This window comes from Manacus candei, unplaced genomic scaffold (assembly GCF_025592945.1).
Source record: "Manacus candei isolate 608988 ecotype Guabito, Panama unplaced genomic scaffold, ASM2559294v1 h1tg000060l, whole genome shotgun sequence".
Classification (NCBI taxonomy): domain Eukaryota; kingdom Metazoa; phylum Chordata; class Aves; order Passeriformes; family Pipridae; genus Manacus; species Manacus candei.
Window position 1 is genome coordinate 11,236,395 of NW_026138108.1, and position 19,233 is coordinate 11,255,627.

General features: G+C 41.9%; 2 protein-coding genes across 2 annotated transcripts in view; both read left to right on the forward strand.

Annotated features, from left to right (window-relative positions):
* Positions 1-9,727, forward strand: part of MICAL2 (microtubule associated monooxygenase, calponin and LIM domain containing 2) — a 161,695-nt gene extending 151,968 nt beyond the window's left edge. Inside the window, exons 39-42 of the mRNA XM_051803808.1 lie at positions 759-852; positions 6,190-6,289; positions 7,426-7,499; positions 8,390-9,727. Of these exons, the coding sequence (XP_051659768.1) occupies positions 759-852; positions 6,190-6,289; positions 7,426-7,499; positions 8,390-8,574 (453 nt within the window). The 3' untranslated portion in view covers positions 8,575-9,727. The remainder of the gene's footprint in view (positions 1-758; positions 853-6,189; positions 6,290-7,425; positions 7,500-8,389) is intronic.
* Positions 9,728-17,636: 7,909 nt separating this feature from the next.
* The window catches only part of PARVA (parvin alpha), a 65,463-nt gene continuing 63,866 nt past the window's right edge, over positions 17,637-19,233 (forward strand). The window contains exon 1 of the mRNA XM_051803845.1: positions 17,637-17,883. Within this exon, the coding sequence (XP_051659805.1) occupies positions 17,748-17,883 (136 nt within the window). The 5' untranslated portion in view covers positions 17,637-17,747. The remainder of the gene's footprint in view (positions 17,884-19,233) is intronic.

The window sequence follows — 19,233 nt, forward strand, 5'->3', positions numbered from 1 at the left end:
CATACATGCCTTCTCTGACTTTACTGGTTTGGGGAAACAATCAAGTTCAAACTTTTGGAGTCATCTCACGTGTTTGTTAGGCTGTTGTTGAGGGTTTGGCTTGGAATGCCCTAACACAACCTGAAATGGGAACTGCTGAACATACATCTTTGACATTTCAACCTTTTAAGGTGTTTCATGCCTATTAGCCCCACGACACCTCTGAAAAATCTTATTTAAAAAGGGATGGACAATGAATGTGGAAGTCCTTCCTGAAGTGCCACTGAATTATCACTTCTTAGCTGTTAGACCCTTTTCTTTCTAGGTCGAAAGCTTGTGAAATATGAAAGCAAAACAAACAACAAAAACCCATGGACAGCAAAATAGATAGCAGAGCTTTCTAGCTGTAAATATTTATATTTATATGAGCTTTATTCATGTAACATCACAGAATATGTGTCTCTGAATATGTAAGGTATTGACTTTTTACACCCTGTGAGACCCAGATGATCTCTATGATCTCTGATTTACAATGGGAGAGCTAAAGCTCAGAAAAACTGAGGTTCTTCTGGTACCTCTCATACTTACCCACATAAAAATGCCATAGATACCTAGTGGAATTATTAAATTGCTCAGGCGCCTGGTACACTCAATGAGTTGGCAAGAGCCAGGACTCCTCTGAGACCTTTTCAAGCTGTTTCTCTAACCACTGAGACCATCTTTTGTCTCCTGAATTCTGAAGTTATGTCTGTAGCTTTTATATCATTACAATTTTGCAGGCAGTCCAACGCCAACTAGAAGAGTTGGAGGAAAGACAAAGAGCTCTGGAGATTTCTGGTGTCGAACTGGAGAGAGAACTAAGAGGAGAAGCAGGTACACAGAGCAGTTGTTTTTTGTTTGGCAGTGTTTTTTTTAACCTGTTTCAAAGCAGAGGGATTTAATGATTATCATGAAATAATTTGGTGTGAAATCTGAAAAGAAACAATAACTGGAAGGACAAAAATAATTGTTTAACCTTTTTCTTTGAGCTCTGTTAGCTCACATTGAATGCTATGAATTTTTTGTTGGGTATCACAGATTTGGAATTATTTACCTTGCTGTTGAACCTGAAACTATATTTTGCCCCACTCCCCAACGTGCCTCTTTTTTTTTTTTTTGAGTCCCATCCTGAGCTTAATTTCATCTTTTATAGGGAACCAGTGAGGTTTCCAGGAGCTGTATCTCAGTTACCAAGCCAGCAGCAGCCTGTGCCTAGTAACAGAGTCCTTAATGACTTCTCCTGGAGTGTGAAATGCCATTAATATGATTAGAGCCAGTGGCCATGCTATAGCAACAGCAGCATGCAGGCACAGAGACCTTAACAGTGCAGCTTTTCCCTCAATGGGCAGAAGATTACAGGGACATCATCCTGGCCTCAACCAGAAGCAAGACTTTCCCTCTGATGTGCTGACAGTCCCAGCACCCAGGGCTGCAGCGTCCTGCCACTGGCCCAGCCTTGCCACTGCTCCCCAGCACACACGGGGTGAAGCTGGGGAGACCTTCCAGAGAGGGAAGGGACATCTGGGGGCTCCTGCCAGGCTCAAAATGAGGATGGGACTACACATGCCTGTAAGGAACTTCAGAGGGGGCTGTGGTTCTGTGCTGAAGGGACTCTGGTGAGCTGACAACCTGAGTGCAAGCGTGTCTTTATTTACCTCTGCGTCAGAAAACTGAACCTTGTGCTTTCATGACAGGCAGTTGCACAACACAGAAAACCTAGATATGTTTTGGCACCTAATCTTGTTGTTGTCTTAGCCAGGCAACCCAGCCCAATTCCTACATGCTGGCCTTTTTATTGCCTTATTTCATAGCAGCTGTTGCCCCTAGTCTGACACTGAACTAATCAGTTCAGCAAGAGAGCATTTACCTAGCCTTTTATATTTATTTACTAATTTTCTAGAATTGATAGTGTCAGCCTATTTCAAATGTTATTTAAAAGGTTAGCATCTTTTTTCTTAAATGAAAGCATAACCTTTTATCAAACCCTACCCCCCCTACTGCCCATGAGAAAGTCTGCTGAGTTGTATAAAGGTGGTTGTTTTTTGGAAACCTCAAAAATACGGAAGGACAAGAAGGTTCTAGCTCTTGGGATAGACACTGAATACCAGGATAAATGGCCTAAGACCACCTCTTGTTTTTGCTGTTTTGACAATCGCATTTCCTAAAGAAGGCTGTCTGCCAAGAGATCGATGCTTCTCATTCTCTTACCATCCTTAGTAATTGGATTGCCCTCATTAAGGTGAAAGTACTATTTTTTTTTTTCCTCCCTGGTGATTGTTTGTGTGTAGGTGGCCAGTTACAAATAGGGCAGATACTGAGAGTAGGATGTTCCTGTTTCTGAATAACTCTCCTGGTGCAAAAGCACGAAGCCATGAGTTTCCCAAACAAAATGTGAGCGCTTTGCTACTTGTAAGAGCATATGTGTAATGATGCAGGAATTGGTGAGTTTAATATTCTGTTCAACCTTCTTAAAAATAATGAGCATTATTGTTTAATGAATGACCAGTGTTTATTAGGTTAAGTTGTATTTAAGCAGGTCTGCGCTTATGCAATTGAAGTGATTTAATAGGTATTATTAAGGCAATTAGAAAACGATCACAGTTCAGCAATAATATTGAGCTGCAAAGGTTGTGAATAACCAAATTTAGAGGCAGGCCTGCAAACACTAGTCTTCAGTGACATTTACGCAACTCTCCTCTAATAATTCTGTAAGCCTGGGATGAATGGCCCCTTTGTTAGGGGGAGTTATTCATTAGCTCCTCAACTGAATTAGAAGAGAACATGCGTGGGTGCGAAACAACTGCCATGAAGACTGACGAGCAAAATGAGGTTTTGATGATCTTCTGATTGTGGTGACAACAATTCATGCATTAAAAAAAAAAAAAAAAAAAAAAAAGAAATAATATCGGTCCTACAAATAATTTTTCATGCTCGTTATTCCCTTTATTCTGGTTCGAAATACCAAATAATAAATCACTGATGTACCGTTTCTTTGTTTTCCACTGACATTTGTGGAGGCTTATGGAGATCTTCTGCCTACAAGAAAACACAGAAATAAAAAGCTCGAAACATGTTTTCCACTGAAATTAGCATAATGGATCAGTTGACTAAATAAATCGTGAAGAATGATGGTAAAGAAGAAAATCTACATTGAGAGAACGTTAAGAAATCTCTCCATGTTTTAGAAGGTGAACAAATATTTGCACATGTTGTAGCTACTTTTCGATTTCATAAGGAAAATATCCAAGGTTTCTTGGAATTTTCAATGCAGTCAAAAGAAATCTAGGGAAAACCTGTAGGAATAGGGAATATGAGGTTTAACTGTTCCTAAAAGGGTGTAAACTGGCCAAGCCCCCTTTACTATGTCATGACTATGTGGAGGGACATCAATCTGGAGAACAGAAGGTTCAGGTTTTGAGAACAGTGTTCAGGAAACACTCCTCTGCAGCCTGTTATTCCCTCAAAAGGGATGGAAATAGAAATACTTATGATGTCATTAGAAGAATGTTTGACTTTCAAATGGATCTCAGTTAAAGGAGACTTGGGTAAACCAGGAGGAAAGGTTTGCTTTAGCAATGCTGTAAGGAAAAGACAATGTGGCTTGAAAAATACACTCACAAATTGTTTTCCCTCTAACCTTTAAGATCTGTTGCATTGCATTACACAGAATACTTCACGGGCTTGTTCTGCCCTTAGAAAGCATCAAGCACTCCATCACACTTAAAAACCTATTAACATTGTTAGTAACAAACATCTGAAAAGCTCAGGGGAAGAATGCCATTGGGAACACTTAGGGGGCATTCTGTGGGACGGAGGAGGTGGAAAAAAAATAGGGCTATTTTTATTTCAGCTTGCACTGAGGATTTTGCTAAAATGAGGGGTTTTTTTCCAAAGTGCATTATCTTTACTTACCTCAATCAACCCACAATACACAGTCTTTTATTAGAGATACAGAGATTTTAAAGTGTAAGGTGGAAAAGTTAAAAAAAGGAATATTTTTGCCTAAATAAAAAACCAAAAAGGATATAGTAACCCTCTCCCTCTGTGCAGGACTTATGCATACCTGTAATTGCAATGTCTTTACTGACAGTAAGATAGACCAAATTTTGATGATAACTTCTTATGGTGGCATACAAAGACCTAGGGCTCTTTTAGCTAATGCTGCATCTTGCATTGGATTTGTGAGAATCTGGCATGTTCCAGCAAGGACCGCTCCAGCAGCCACTGGGAAGACACTTATCACCACTTGCTGACCTGGAAAATCCCACAGGAAAACATCTCTTACTTCCAAGTTTTAATGGAATCAGGCAGAAATTGAAGCAAGTTTGCTCTGCCCTCTCCTGCTGTTTTATCCTCCTGTTCCATGGTCATTTCCAAATGGGGTCAAGTCCTGATGGAAAACTGCAGAACTGCACCCAAGCCACTACAACTCTTGTCCTTGGCATGGGGGCCCATGTAATTCCTCTGACACTGGCAGGAAGTGACTTGCGTTTCCTGGGATAATGGTGGCTGGTGAAAGCACGCGAATGGGCTGGTGATCCCGAACACCCAACAATTTCCCTCATGCTCAGGAAGATTGCTAAAGGGCTGCACTGGGTGCAGATCATTACTGCCCGGAGGAGCTGGGCTTCAAACTGCTGTTCTCTGGCTTTGACATAAAGTGAGGGACAGCTGAAGCTGTAGAGACAAGAGGGTAATTCCTGGGGCCAAGAATGAAGCACATGTCAAAACTATGACAGAAAGACACCAGAAACACTGCTGACCTGTGCAGGGCACTGGTGTCTCTCCCCTTGGTAACCTAGTTTAATGGTGCTCTTGTAATTGGTGTCTCTGGAGCTTGAACCTGACACCTTTGGGTTTAAATTTCAGTGCTCTCAGTCATCTGAAATAAAGGTGAGGTACTCTCAAAGGAGAAATCACATAAGTTCCCCAGCACCAGAAAACAGACAAGCTGGATTATGGGGATTTTATGCTTGGTTATCTAGCAGTGTGATGTAAGGACTGAGGAGCAGAGACCTGTGTTCCCCTGCCTGCTGGTGGCACCTCCTTTTGCTTTGTCGCAGGTCTGACTGTCCCTGCCTCTAACATGTGTAGTGAGGTCTGTAAATACCACATGCTGGGGCAGGAGCTCAGGCTGGCTGTTGGTTTTATGCCTCTGAAGGTGCCATTGTTGCCTCAGCCTGGACTAGTGTAAGGTGTTTTCTTCCTACAAGTGATCGCTATTTTGTGGCACCAGGCAGTGGATGTGCAAAGCAGACGTGGGAGGTGTGTTGACAGTGCCATCACTGTTGCTGTAATTCTGCATCTAAGGGTGATGGGGTGGTTTTGCTTTGTGGAGAAAATGAATGGAAAATGTGAAGTGATGAGGATGTTAAAAAGGGCAATGAGAAAAAGAAATACATATGTGCTCTGATTTGCCATTTGAAAACTCCCAGGGGTTTTTCATTGCCAAAGAGTTTTGTACAGATGGTATTTTAGGAGTAGGAAAGGCCCTCACCTGGTGAGAGAGATCCATCCTCCATCCTCCTTTGCAATGCAGAGTCAAGCTCTGAACTCTTTGGGAGAAAGACCATCTCATGTTTTGTGTCTCTACACTGTCTACCAGTGATGTCCTGGCCTAAAGTGTTATAAAACCACCCAATAATCATAGATTTCTCATTCAAAGCAGATACAGATTTAGAGGCCAGTTGACAAATTAAAGGAAATTTCCTGATGTCCACTGGAAGCAGGGACTAAGTTGATACTTGCCAGCATGTGCATCCTGAAGTCTGATTGTGTTAATGGGATATGGAATATCCACTTAGACATATAGTTCAGCTCTGAAGCCCAGTTTCAACAGAGAAACTATCTTATCAAAGGCAAAACTAAGAGAAAGACAAAGTGTCCACTAAAACGAAAGTCTATGTGATTATTTGAAAGGAAAATCTTTAAAAGTGTTTTAAAATCTGGTGCCACTTTATCTGTAATAAGCCACAACATTCAAACAAAGGTAGACAAAACTGTTGTGCCCAGTCATTATTGATGTTGCATACATTATTTTGTTGCATACAACAAAACCATCTCCATTTGAGCTCACATTGGCTTACACAAGACTATTGAAAGGGAACTTAATTGGCAAAAGCATTGGAAAGAAAGCTGGTAATGCACTCTAAACTCTCCTGTTTTTTACAGATTCAGGCACAAAGGATGAAACTCAGATGCTACATGAGTGGTTTGAGCTGGTCCTGGAGAAGAATAAGTTAATGCGTTATGAGTCTGAGCTCCTGATTATGTAAGTAAAGACAAGCATTAGTATTAAAGACGGGGAGGGGAGAGGGGTAAAAGTGTACTCACAATACACCTGAACACCTTGCTGTGTGCTGCAGTTCAAGACAGTTCTGGAATAAACATACCCAGAGTAGCTACAATCTGTTTTGAACACAGATTTGTAGTTGAGCTCTCCTTATCCTTCCCTCTTGCAGTGGTTCAATTATTTCAATCCTATATGATGCTCTGAACCAACACAGCATATAGATGCCTTTACATCACATGGGTTTAACACTGGGGCACTTTCTCCTGTGGAAGAAAAGTAGTCTGACAAGTTAATCTCAGTTTTTACTGGACGTAGGAAAAAAGATCCAGGAATTCACCACAGCAGTGAAACAAGCAGATAAATCCCGCCTCAGATGCCACTGTTGTGGTTGATGGAAACAATATTTGCTGTAGCTCCCTCACCTCGCCTTCTTGGAAACACACCCAAGAGACAGGCAGAGGTGACTCTCAGCTATTTTCTCCGCTATTTGTGGGCAGTGTGGGAAGGCAATGAGAGCTGCAGCAGTTATTGCTCAGCCCTGGATTTCACACCAGTGTGGGCTGCTTGTTGCTATTTATCAGCTTCTCCCCACCTGTGCTGATGCTGCCAGGGGCCAAACCTTTTCTTGCCCCTTCAGTTGCCATTGGGTGTTTCGGTAGCAAGGCTTCCTGCTCACGCTGCCTGCAGAATGGAGTTAAAAAAGCAAAAGCAGGCAGCTTTCACCCCCACAGGACACAAAAAGTTGTTGTCTGGATGCGTTCACGTGTGTTAATTCCTTTGCCTCAGGACCTGTTCCTGTGCAGAGGGCCTGGCAGGGCCCTTTGTGTGTGGGAGTGTTCAGCCCTATCCAGAATTACACCGTGGGTGCCACCAACAAAGCACAGATGGTTAAAAGCCCTGAGTGTTGCGCTCTATGAGGGAGCTGAATCTGATACATGATGCAAAAGGTGGTAGTGGTACTTCTGCTGCGGAGATACTGGCATAGGCAAACCTTTTAGACTTCCCATGAGGAGAAAATACAGGATAAACAGAACACAAAATCTCTTGGTTGAAATAACATGTGTGTCTTTATTGAAAAAAAGCTTATTCTTTAACATACTTTTTGCTGTACCTAGAGCCCAAGAGCTAGAACTGGAGGACCACCAAAGCAGGTTGGAACAAAAGCTGAGGGAGAAAATGGCCATTGATGGTAAGTCAAAGGGGACGGTGTTCTCCAGTCCACGGTGACAGACTGTGTCTTTGTGCATCCCTGTTTGCTCCAGAAAGGACCAGGATGGCTGAGGCTCCTGTGCTCTCTGCCAGTGCAGCTCAGCCAGCAAAATGTGACTTGTGAGATCTCATCTGACTCCTAGTGAAGAAGGCTGAGCTGACCTGCCCAGCTCTGCACTGAACTGGATCAGAAGCACTGCACGTGTAATTATGCTAATTGTGCTCTCCAGGCATTAATGTCCAGCTAACATGCAACGATGGGCAGGAATGGAAAGTAACTTCTTCAGCCACCTGAATAAAAGAGGTTATCTGCTTTTGCGTAGCACTGCTGGCTGCCACAGCATTTTGGAACTGCTTTTAGGTACTTGGGATGACAGTTCGGGCTTGTCCTTTCATTTGGTCTTTGAAAAAGGAGCATGGGGAGGAGGAATCAAGAGGCAAGAGGGGTTCCAGAGCACTGAATACTCCAAAATATCCTGTTGTGTTTAGGCATGTGGATTGTAAGTGAAGGCAGTTTTCAATACATTTTCTGAAAAATACTTCCTATTTTCTTAAAGGTACTACATTTCATTTTGGGCTTTTTACCTTATAAACTAAATTTAAACTCTATCTTAATTGTTTTTATAAACCAGTAGTGCTTTTCCTATCCCTTCCAGTCCAAATTTTGTTAAAAGGTCTACTCTAGACATTAGGAGCCTTAATGGTCAACTTCAAATGGCCTAAATGCAGGACAAAATTTCCCTGAACTATAACTTGAAAAGTATTAACTGCTATTGCCTTCATTTGTCATTGACTATAATGTTCATTCAAGCTGTGCTCTAACAGTTAAAATGCAAACAGATTTTAATCTCTTTTTTTATGATCTTTTAGACAGCCTTAAAGATGAGGTGGATCTGAATGAGGAGGATGAAATTTTTACTGAGATGATGAAAGTGGTTGAAGAAAGAGACAAACTTGTGTGTACCTTAGAGGAGCAGAGAGTGAAAGAAAAAGCAGAAGACCAGCACTTTGAAAGTCTTATTTTATCCAGAGGCTACCAGCTGAGCAGGATTTAAACAGCCACATGCAAATAAACATCATTTCAGCAACATTCCCGATCATAGAGATACAGTCTTCTGAAAAATGAAGGAATTCAAATTTAAAATCACCTTATTTGGGAAACATGTTGTTCTGTTATCAAAAGCTTTTAAGCAGTTCTTTTGCTCGTACTGGAGTGAGTCATTTCACTGGCAGCTTAAAGGATCACTGGAATACAGATTTGGACTGAATTTGCCTGTCTGATGGGCATCAGGGTCTGTGAAAGGGAAATCAGAGCTCTATTATTCTCTTGGAATTTTATTTTAATGCTGAAAGTAGAGTTTCTGAGGAACATGATGACATCACTTTGTATTTTTGAGACAGCATTGCTGTCCATCTGTTTGTCTGAATCTGTGTGTGGTTTTGTTAATATTTTGGCACAGCCAAGCCATGGTCAACTATGCAAAAGTCAGGAAACAAGCATCTCATATAAAAGTAGGATTAGTTTTTATTTCTGGTGGAGGAAGAGTCATTTGACTAATGACTTCATGTAAGCACTCACTAAAACTACTGTAAATGCAATGTCAGAAATTAATTTTTCAGGTATTTGTAAGTTTTATTGCACTGTGTGTTTTTGAACAAGGAGTTAAAGTGATATTAAATCCCTACATTTTGTAAAATGGTAAGGGATTATCAAAGGGGTGACTACCCTTCAAGCTGTTACATGCTCAAAAAAGTTTCTGTATGTCAGAGATTAAGATCTTTAAAATACAATAAAAGATCATTTAAAAATAGTAGTCCAGACCCAACTGATATTTATAGGGTAGCCTTAATATGGTAGACTTTACAATTGCTTGATAAAACACATCACAAGTTGTACTGTAGGGAGTGATGGCTGGTATAGCAGTTTAAGATCTCCCTGAGAATAATTCCTGAAAAGGACTGCAAAAAATGTTGAATTTGTAATGCCAGCATTTGATAGAAAATGTTGTGGCTGTATTTAAACTGCATTTATCTTCCTACTTAAGAATATATGCATATTTTTAGCTTAAAGGAACTATCTCCTATCTTTTTTGTACATGCATTTGTAGATATTGGCAAAACAGTTGTGCAGAAATTCTCCTGATTTAGGTACTTTCTTAAATCTGAGGTAATTCTGCAATTTAAGATTGGTAGTATTCCCAACTGTATGTTTGATGCACTAGATTTTCAAACTGGAAAAAAAAAAGCAAAACGAAACAAACAAAAAACAGAAACTGAAAGACTGTTTATTTTTGAATATGATTTTACCTCATGCTCTGAGAAGATTCGATGTTCTCATTATTTCATGAATGGTGCTAACGTGCAGCATTTGCCTACGGTACAGCCAAAGATAGAAGCATTCCTGTCACAAAAGCTTTACACTAAAAAACCTCTTGGTAAGTACTTGCAGGGTAACAGACACACTGGATCCTGTCACAATAACTTACGAATTATCTTCAGGGTTGTTTCTTTTTTTTGTATTAAATAAATTTGAAATACTCATCCTAAATATAAAAGCAAGTTTTTACTATTGGCCACAGATAAATAATATACCTCTGTTGGTGCAAGGACTATGCTGTTGTTCTGCACTATTTATGTATTCATATTTATTTTTTAGACTGTTTAAAGAGGATAAGTGCCTGGTTACATTTTACAGTTTGGATTTTGCCTCTGATTTTGGTTGAAAAATGTGTATTTCTAACAGCTGTGTGTAGGAAAAGCTGTGCATTGTAGAGTAGACAGCCCTATCAATTTGGTAAATAATTAGCAATAAAACATGAATTAAGATTTTAAACAAGGTTCTCAGTTACCACAACTTGAAGGGATACCCTCAAAACATAGCAGGCAGGGCTTTAACAGTATCACTTGTCTTCCATCACAGTGGAAAGACAGAGGAGAATCCTTGAATGTGTTCCAAAATTAACATCTTTTTTTGTCCTGTCAATCATAGGCTAAGCATGCCTGTTCTTCAGATGACATTTTTATTGAGATGAGTTGCAGTGATTGATTTTTTTAAACTAAGTCTATTACTCAAGATTGATACAAAGTAGGAGAGGCAGAGCAGCAATAAATATTTGGGTTTTCTCTGTTGAAATCTGCTGATATTTCCAGTTAGGTGGTGAAAATTTCTGGGGTTTACCACTGTTGCTAGAAGCCTCGTGTAATCCTGTAAAACAAGATGGTCTAGAACATCTATCATGGTTTTCTGAAGAAAAACAGAGAGTCATAATATTTTCAAGGTATTTTTAAAAAGTGAGATTTCAGTTTACAGGAGATACCTGCTATAAAACCAAATAGGAAAGGGTGCTTTCCCTTTAGCTCCAAAGTTTTGCGTTCCTGAGAGTATTAGAGACAACAGAAGCTGAGGGCCATCAGCCCTTTAGGGGCTTCAAAAATATTCTTTGCTAAAAAAAAACTTTTTCTGGATGCCATGTGGTTGTAATACATGCTCCACCCAAAACTACCTGTCTGCTCTTGGGTGGAAAAACCTGTCAGGCTACTGTAACCCTGCCTCATGTTAAGTACCTCACAAGATTAGAACCAAAAATAAACTGTGCAAGTGATTTAGAAAATCATAAACTCTTAATTGAGTCATTTAAAGCAGGCCTTTGTGTATTGTGAGAGTAGAGAAGGAGGTAAAAAAAAAGGGAAGCTATGTGCACTGTTCACAGGTCAATTTGATATGGTTGGCTTGTATTAGAAATGTATTTAAACACTGGTTTGGTTATGAGTCTTCTTGCTGCTCAATCTTTTCTGTGAATTGGCTCACTAATTTATGATAGATTTGTTCATTTTTAAGTTCTTGGCACTGTCTTTTTGGGGTATGATGTGATGTGCTGGAATGTATTGAGTGTGTCTAAACGGACTGAATGTGAGCAATTTTCTATTTGAAAAAATAAAATTCTATCTCACTCTTTGAAGTCTCAAAATCATTTCCGTCGCAATTTCTCTCCACTGATACCTACAGTGTAATAATGTGTGATGAGGGAAGATCTATAGGTAAAAAATTGTATCAGTTTCTTAATTCATCTACTGGTAAGTAATTTGCACTTTCTTGCAGTGCACAGATTCATTTTGTAGTTTATAAATAAGGGCAGTCTGACACAAGTTAGTGGGCATTCAACTCTAACACAGGAGTTTACAAACCCCATGAGATTAACAACTTCCACACATGTCACATAGGAATTCACCAGCTAATTTCCTGAGGTAATTATATAAATTATATAATTATATAAAAATTATAGCAGCTTCTTGCAGACTCGAAAGGAAAGTGTCTCTGAATGGATTAAATGGTGATGAAAATCTTAACTGTAATTTTTCAAATTCCACTAATTTTACCTCTATCAGGTCATCTCATTTTGTTATTTTCTACCAGTGGGAGAGCCTTACAGAGCAAGACAACGTGCTGCTCAAAGGAGAGAAGTGGACAAGCAAGACTTGGGCTTATGTTAGTGCCAGCACCATTGTCCTCTGCTTAATGACTCTGAACTGATTGATAGTTCTCTCCTCTTCAGAGGACAGATGGACAGCTGCTTCTCTTCACAGATCAAGGTAATTTCTAACATCTTTGAAGTTTTCCATGTCCTATCCTTTCCCTTCCATCTTGTGTGCCTCAGAGGTGGTGACTTCTCTTGTAATACCACATATAAGTTCTCAGGACTGTGTATAGGAATTAACCTGCCTGCTGGGTTTACTGGAAGTTATACATCAAACACTTATCCATGTCGAAAGCCTTGCAGACACATTGGCTCCTCAGCCAGCTGGTCAATAGCTGGAGGACTTTTCTGGCCCAGGAGCAGGATGGAAATTCTCTCATAGGAATTACTGAGCTTCTCCTTATCACAGCACACACCCTCTCCTTGTCCTTTCTTCGAAAGATCAGAGGTCTAAAGAATCACAGTTGGTGCTTAGGGACATGGTTTAGTGGTGGACTTCGCAGTGCTGGGTGAATGGTTGGACTCTGATCTTAAAGGTCTTTTTGAACCTAAACAATTCTGTGATTCTATACGAAGTTTGAGAAAAGGATTTTGTAAACTGCTATTTGAATCAAGACCAATCCATTTGCCCCAAGGTGAAGGGACACTTCACTGATTTTTAGTGTATTTGTCTGGGTTTCTCTGGGCACAGGAAACAAATCTAGAGGTTTTGTGCTATGGAACTTCTGCTCTTCTAGCCCAATGCATATCTGATTTCAACTAAGATTTTTGCATTAGTTTAATAGTCTTTTTTTTTTTTTTCCAGAAAGATATATTCTGTTTTCTTTCTTGCTTGAGCAAGTAACAGGATGTGGCTTAGAAGACTGGAGATTCTACACATGTTTTGAGACTTTGCTACTGTTAAGATTTAAAGCTGTCCCTGCTGGGTTTTGCATGGACCAAAAATTTTGGCATCATTTAGCACAATGGGCTTGCCATGTTGGCATCCAAATACTATCCCTACAGTTTTCATGGCAGCCACATCTCATGAACCTAGATAATGGCAAATATTTCGTGATGAGCAAGGTATTTGCTGGATTTCACTTAAATCTCTTTGCCTGATATTTATGAACAAATTGTGGTTTCTTCTTGTTGCTTCTAAAGAACTACAAAAAGAAACCTGATGGCCCTGCACATCAGCAATGTGTTTGCTGGAGTATTCATATAAAACAGCTGTACAAAATTACAGGCCCAAGTGAAGGGCACAAGTAAAGCTTATTATGAAAAAGGTTGTAAGTTTTTTTCTAAAGCTATCTCAAGAAGGACAGTTGTAAGTGCAAGTAAACTTACCCAAGTTTTTATAATTAACTGATCAAACAACATGTTACCAGAAGAATTAAATATGAGGATGATGTTCTCATTTTACCAAAAAAGCTTAAAACCCACTTTCTTTCCATTGAAACTTTCAAATTATTAATCTCTGTGACTGTATGCAACATGTTATCTTTTGTCTTTCATGTACTTTTTCCCTCATCACATCTTTGTCTTTTTTGCTCCTTGATTTAAAACAAAAAATACATTGTACTTTTTAAGAATCTGGTCGGAAATACTCTGTTACTTTTATGAAACTATGTTATTTTGTTATATTACTTAAAGAGAAGATTCTTATCTCAAAGAAGTTAGAAGTTGAGTAGAAAACATAGCTCTCTTTTAAGCATGAACATGTGCTCAATTTTAAATTCAGTCTGTGAGCTGGAAACAAATTTATCCTCAAGTGTGAGTTTTAGATGATGGTGGCCATGAAAATTTGGAGCTCTTCTACCCTGACACTGATGCTTTCTGCTTTTACAATGTAGTCACATTGAGATGATCAGTCAACCCTGGGCCTGTCTTGCAGAGTCTGAAGTCACATGCAGCAAAGTCCTTTGGGATGTGTAAGCTTTCGTGTGTGGGTGTGGAATACAGATGTGGAAGTACAATTGCCATCCAGGTGTGGCTGTGCCTCAGCCTGCTCCCTGTGCTGCCTCTCTCAGCACTGTGCAGAGATGGCCACTGCCCACAGCCACATGAAGAAGAGTGGGACTGCCTGGTGAAACCAAAACCACGTTCCTACAGGGCAGGGCTGCTCCTGCTTCCCAGCCCCCTGGGGCGCCAGCGTTGCCCACAGTGTTTCCTCACCACACCGGAGGGAGTGCCTGGTATATCTTCTTCATGGACGCTTGCAGGAGCTCTTGTCTCCAGGTATTTTGGGGCACTCTCGGGAAAATCCCAGTCAAGAAATAGATATCAAACATCTACAGAGTAACTGGTATGGAAACACCTTATTTTCTAAGCGGGTTCCTTTACCGTGCCATTAACTATCAGGGTGGGGTGGGCACATTCATTAGTTCACCCCACAGAGTTGGCAGGTCAGCAGAAGGCTGACTGCAAATTTTTAGGACAATAAAAAAGGGTAGACGTTGATCTAGTTGTCCTCTTCCTGAAGTCAGCAAAGGGTGTTACTGTAGGCAATCATGGCAGTGGCAGTAAGTTCATAAAGCGCTTTTAAATATTCTACTTCCATTAACTTTGCACGATCAAACGGCCAAAAGGCTAGAGCAGAGGTACATCTAGGAGAAAAGTGTTAGGAGAACACTGTAAGACAAGTGAATGATATTTTACAGCCTTAACCAGCTGGGCTGCTCTTTCTTACCAGCCTAGGCTGTGGTTGGGATATTACCCACCCTGCCTCTTCCATCCCATTCAGAAAGCAAACCTCTGCTCCTGATAGTTCTGAGTTTTGTAATAAAAGAAATAAAAAACAGCTGTGCATGGACAGATATGAAGGTGAATAAGAATTATTTGAAGTATGGGGGGGGGATTTAGCCTTCTTTTATTGCCTGGCAAAAGTACATATGTGATCAGGATACAATTAATTTGATCTAATGTTTGGCTCATCTGTACGAACAAGGTGCTGACAGGGAGCATGGAGAGAGCTCTCGTGGTCTGCTCTGGATTTTATATGCCAGGTGCAGCAGGGCCAGCCTGAACAGCAGCCTGCTGACTGCTGTGTCCTGTGCTGGGATCATGGAGCGTGATCGTGAAGGTATTCAATAGTCAAATACAAAGCAGAGAAAAACTCATTCCTGTATCTGCCATAACTTAGACACTGTGCATATCTATAAGGCCTTTGTGCTGAATGCAATATTAATTTAAGGCCATATGTCCATATATATTCCCAGATAAAAAGAAAAAAAAGGTAGCATATGCAGTTCTAAACTTAAGATACGGGGGGAAAAAATGTTGTAACTATCCTCAAAGAGAAACATCACAATTGGAAAAAACACTGCAATAGTGTTACACACAAAGAACTACAAATAAATCCTGAAAGGAACCCACTAAAAAAACAAACAAACAACCAAAGCAAAACAGTAAAATTAAATCTGCCTGTTGCTTTCACATTATTACATAAAGCCCACTGTATTTCTTTTTCTAAATCTGACAAAGTTGATTTTAAACACAGTAAATTTCATTTAATTTTTTTCCCCTTGTGATGTGAAACTCCCATAGTTCATGAAGCTATTAAGTAAGTAATATTGTATTTACATAAGCTGAGTGTAGTGAAATAGGAAAGATGCTGGGTCTTTTCAGCTATTTTGTGAGAGACTTGGCAAACACATGCTGAATTCTGACTACCCTGTGCAGCACAACCCAGCACCCATTACTGTTCATGAGGTATCTGGCTTGTTCTTTCTGTCTTTAGAGGTACAAAGGCAAGCACACTTGTGCTTGCCAAAATGCTCTCTCTTCTGCTGTGCCTACAAAATATTGACATCTATGTATAGTTGGGCTCCAAATGGAGATTTAGTTGGGTCATTGCTCTGTTTGTAAATGCCAGAGATTCACTGGCATATAAAAAAGGGTTTAATGTGTTTATTTCTCCTTCTTTTGAATTCACCTTTTATTATGTTCTTAAAAATTATTCAGAACTGTTTATCTCTTAATCTATACACTGTGTGAGCAGCACTTCTGTAAAAAGAGAGTAATGTGTGAAATTCAGACCTAAATTCTATAGACAGCAGTTCTGAGACACAATAGGTGCTGTGAACCAGACAGAAAATGTAAGGAAAGGACTGTGGTAATGGCTTGGGCTCACTCCTGCTTGTAACTGATGGCAGTATGGATGAATAAAGTTTTTCTCCAGGGCATATACTAACTGCATGCAGCAAATAGGCATTGATGTCTACCCCTCATCAGCTAACCAATGTTACTGGCTTGTAAAAACACAACAATTATTAGCCGATTTAGAAATATCCTCATGATAATTTCATTTCACTTATGATGCCTAATGGATAGCTAGATATTTGCATGAAGTGTGTGTGGCTTTTTGCCTGAATTGTTAATCAAGTGATTAAGTGGTAAGTGAAAGTAGTGCATCCAGATGACGTTAATGCTGTTGCAGTCCTGGGCGCCTCCTGAACCAGGCACAGCAAATTATCTGTTTTAAACATACTTCTCTCTTAAGCTACTCATCTGCAAATCAAAGCAGGGTTGGTATAGACAATCCATTGTGTTAAGTCACCTTTCCTTCCCACTAGCTTTTTGTACTGGTCTGACTACAGCAGTTGTTTTCTTTTGCAGAAGTGGATGTGATGATGCCCACTGTCTCTCACCACAGACATAGACCAGAGGAGCTGCTTTGCAAAATAGGCTGAAGACTGAAATGTATTTAGTAAGACTGAACTCTAACTTGCACTAAACTATTTAGTGACAATTTATTACTTCATGAGTTCTTTTCTGTGTCCTGATCTGGGGCCCTCAATGAAAGAATGGCGTGAACCTGTTTGGAGCATGTCCAGAGGAGGCCATCGAGATGCTCAGAGGGCCAGAGCACCTCTCCTATGAAGACAGGCTGCGAGAGTTGGGGCCTTTCAGCCTGGACAAGAGAAGGCTCTGGAAAGACCTTCCAGCGGCCTTCTGGTACCTAAATAGAGGTTACAGGAGAACTGGAGAAAGAGTTTTTGCAAGAGCAGGCAGTGATAGGGCAAGGGTGAATGGCCTTAAGCTGAAGGAGTGTAGATTTAAATTGGATATTAGGAAGAAATTATTTCCTGTGGGGATGGTGAGGCACTGGAACAGGTTGTCCAGAGTAGTTCTGGATGCTCCATCCAGATGGGGCTTTGAACAATCTGGTCTAGTGGAAGGTGTCCCTGCCCATGGCAGGGAGTTGGAACTAGATGACCTTTAAGGTCCCTTCCAACCCAGACCATTATTCTGTTGGTGCAGGGTGTAGCTGTGACCCTCCCATCCTCCAGAGCCTTCACCTACGAGTAGCTGCGGGTGAACTGAGCTGTCTGAGCCTTGGCATTCTGTCCATACCTGCCTTTAACTTTTGGCACCCCACCACACCGGGGCATTTGACCACCCAGACCCAGTCAGTGCCTGGCTCCGCTGCAAGAGCGGAGGATGGACCACGGAGCGAGGCGCTGTCCTGTGCCCCAGGACACAGCCGGGCCCCCCAAAAACGCGGTGGGTGCCCCCCGGGAGCGGATCGCGGTCCCCGCACCAGCCGGGGCCCGCAGGGAGCCGTGCGAGGGGAGCGGGCCCTCCCCGGCGGGAGGGCGGGCGGGAGGGAGGGAGGGAAGGAGCGGGAGAGCCGGGAGAGCGGAGCAGGAGCTGCCTCAAATGCTTGAAATAATTCCGCTTCCGTTCCAGAGCCGGGAACAGCCTCCCACGGCACCGGGGCCTCGGACCCGTCTGCTCCGTCCCCGAGCGCCCGCGGCGGCCGGGCCAGCATGGCAACCTCCCCGCAGAAGTCCCCTTCTTCCCCAAAATCCCCCACCCCTAAATCCCCTCCGTCCAGAAAGAAGGATGACTCCTTCCTGGGCAAGCTCGGCGGCACGCTGGCCAGAAGAAAAAAAGCCAAAGAAGGTAAAAAAAAAAAAAAATAACAGGTTTCCGCGTTTCCTGGGAGTTACCTTAATATGGGGGGGGGGGGGACGGAGGACGGGGGGAGGAGACAGGGGGAGAGGAAAAGGCTCTGGGGAGCGGGAGGAAGGGGCTGGCGGGGAAGGACGCGCGGGGTGGGGTGGGGTGGGCAGGCGGCGAGGGAGGAGCCGCCCCGGCCCCGCCGCTCCTGGTGTCGATCCTGGGATCTGTGAGCGGGGGCTGCTCCTGGGGTCTCTGTGGGAGCCGATCCCGAGGTCTGCGTGCGGGGGCCGCTCCGGGGATCCCGGTCTGGGGGCTGCTCCGGGGCTCTGTGTGCCGGGCAGCCGCGGAGCTCGGCCGGGGAAGGAGCGCTCCCCGGGCAGGGCCCGGGGCTTGTCCCTCAGCGGGATTTACCTCCGCAGCTGTGGTGCAGGCACCCAAAAACTTAGTGCTCGGGTCCTCCGTGATTCATAAACATGCAGTGTTGGTGTGCGGTGTGGCCGGCACACGTCGCTCTGAGGAGCCAGCGTAATGCAGGCAACTGATTTAATGTTCAGAATCATTGCTCAGAGGCTTGCAATGTAATTGTTCTTGGGCTAAGCAAAAAAAAAACCTTCGCCTCATGACAGCGGACCTTTGCAGAACGCCGAGTATGTAGAACAGTCTGGTTCTTTGTCCATACATGTGAGTTAATGCCCACCCCCGACTGAATCTGCCTGTTTGAAATCCCATGAGACAGAGAATTGGAATTTAACCTCGCTCGCCCATCGTTTTCACAGCTGAAGTTAATTTAAATATGATGCAAGTAGAGCTGAAGTAACAGCCACTTCAAAACAGTTTTTCAGGCAACATTCGTTGCTTGCAAGTGCAAAGAAAGGTACTACACTCAGCAGACCCTTGCTCCTCATGTGCGCAGGGGCCATGAAAGGAGGCACAGAGTAGCATCAGGGCTGTAGACAAGGATGATACAAACTGGAGGAGTACAGCCCTTCATTCTGTAGCTATCACATCATCTTTCTGTGTTGCATGGGCTTGCTTTTCCATTAAAACCCATGTTGCATGATTGTGCTTGCATTATTTGGCTTTCTCTGGTCATTGTAGATGGCCCAGAAGTTGATGAAATAGTAAAGAACGACAAACTTTATTAGTTATCCACTTTTTTACATTATTCTGTTAGAGTGTTTGTGACCATTGGCAGCACTGAACTAGCAACAATCTTCCTTAACGAGTCCATGTTGTAGGTGTATGTAGAGATCTTTAAATTGGCCTATTTGTAGCAGATTTGGTATGTCCGTTTTATTTTTATTATTATTTTTTATTATTAAATGCTGTTTTCCTTAGTGACAGATGTTT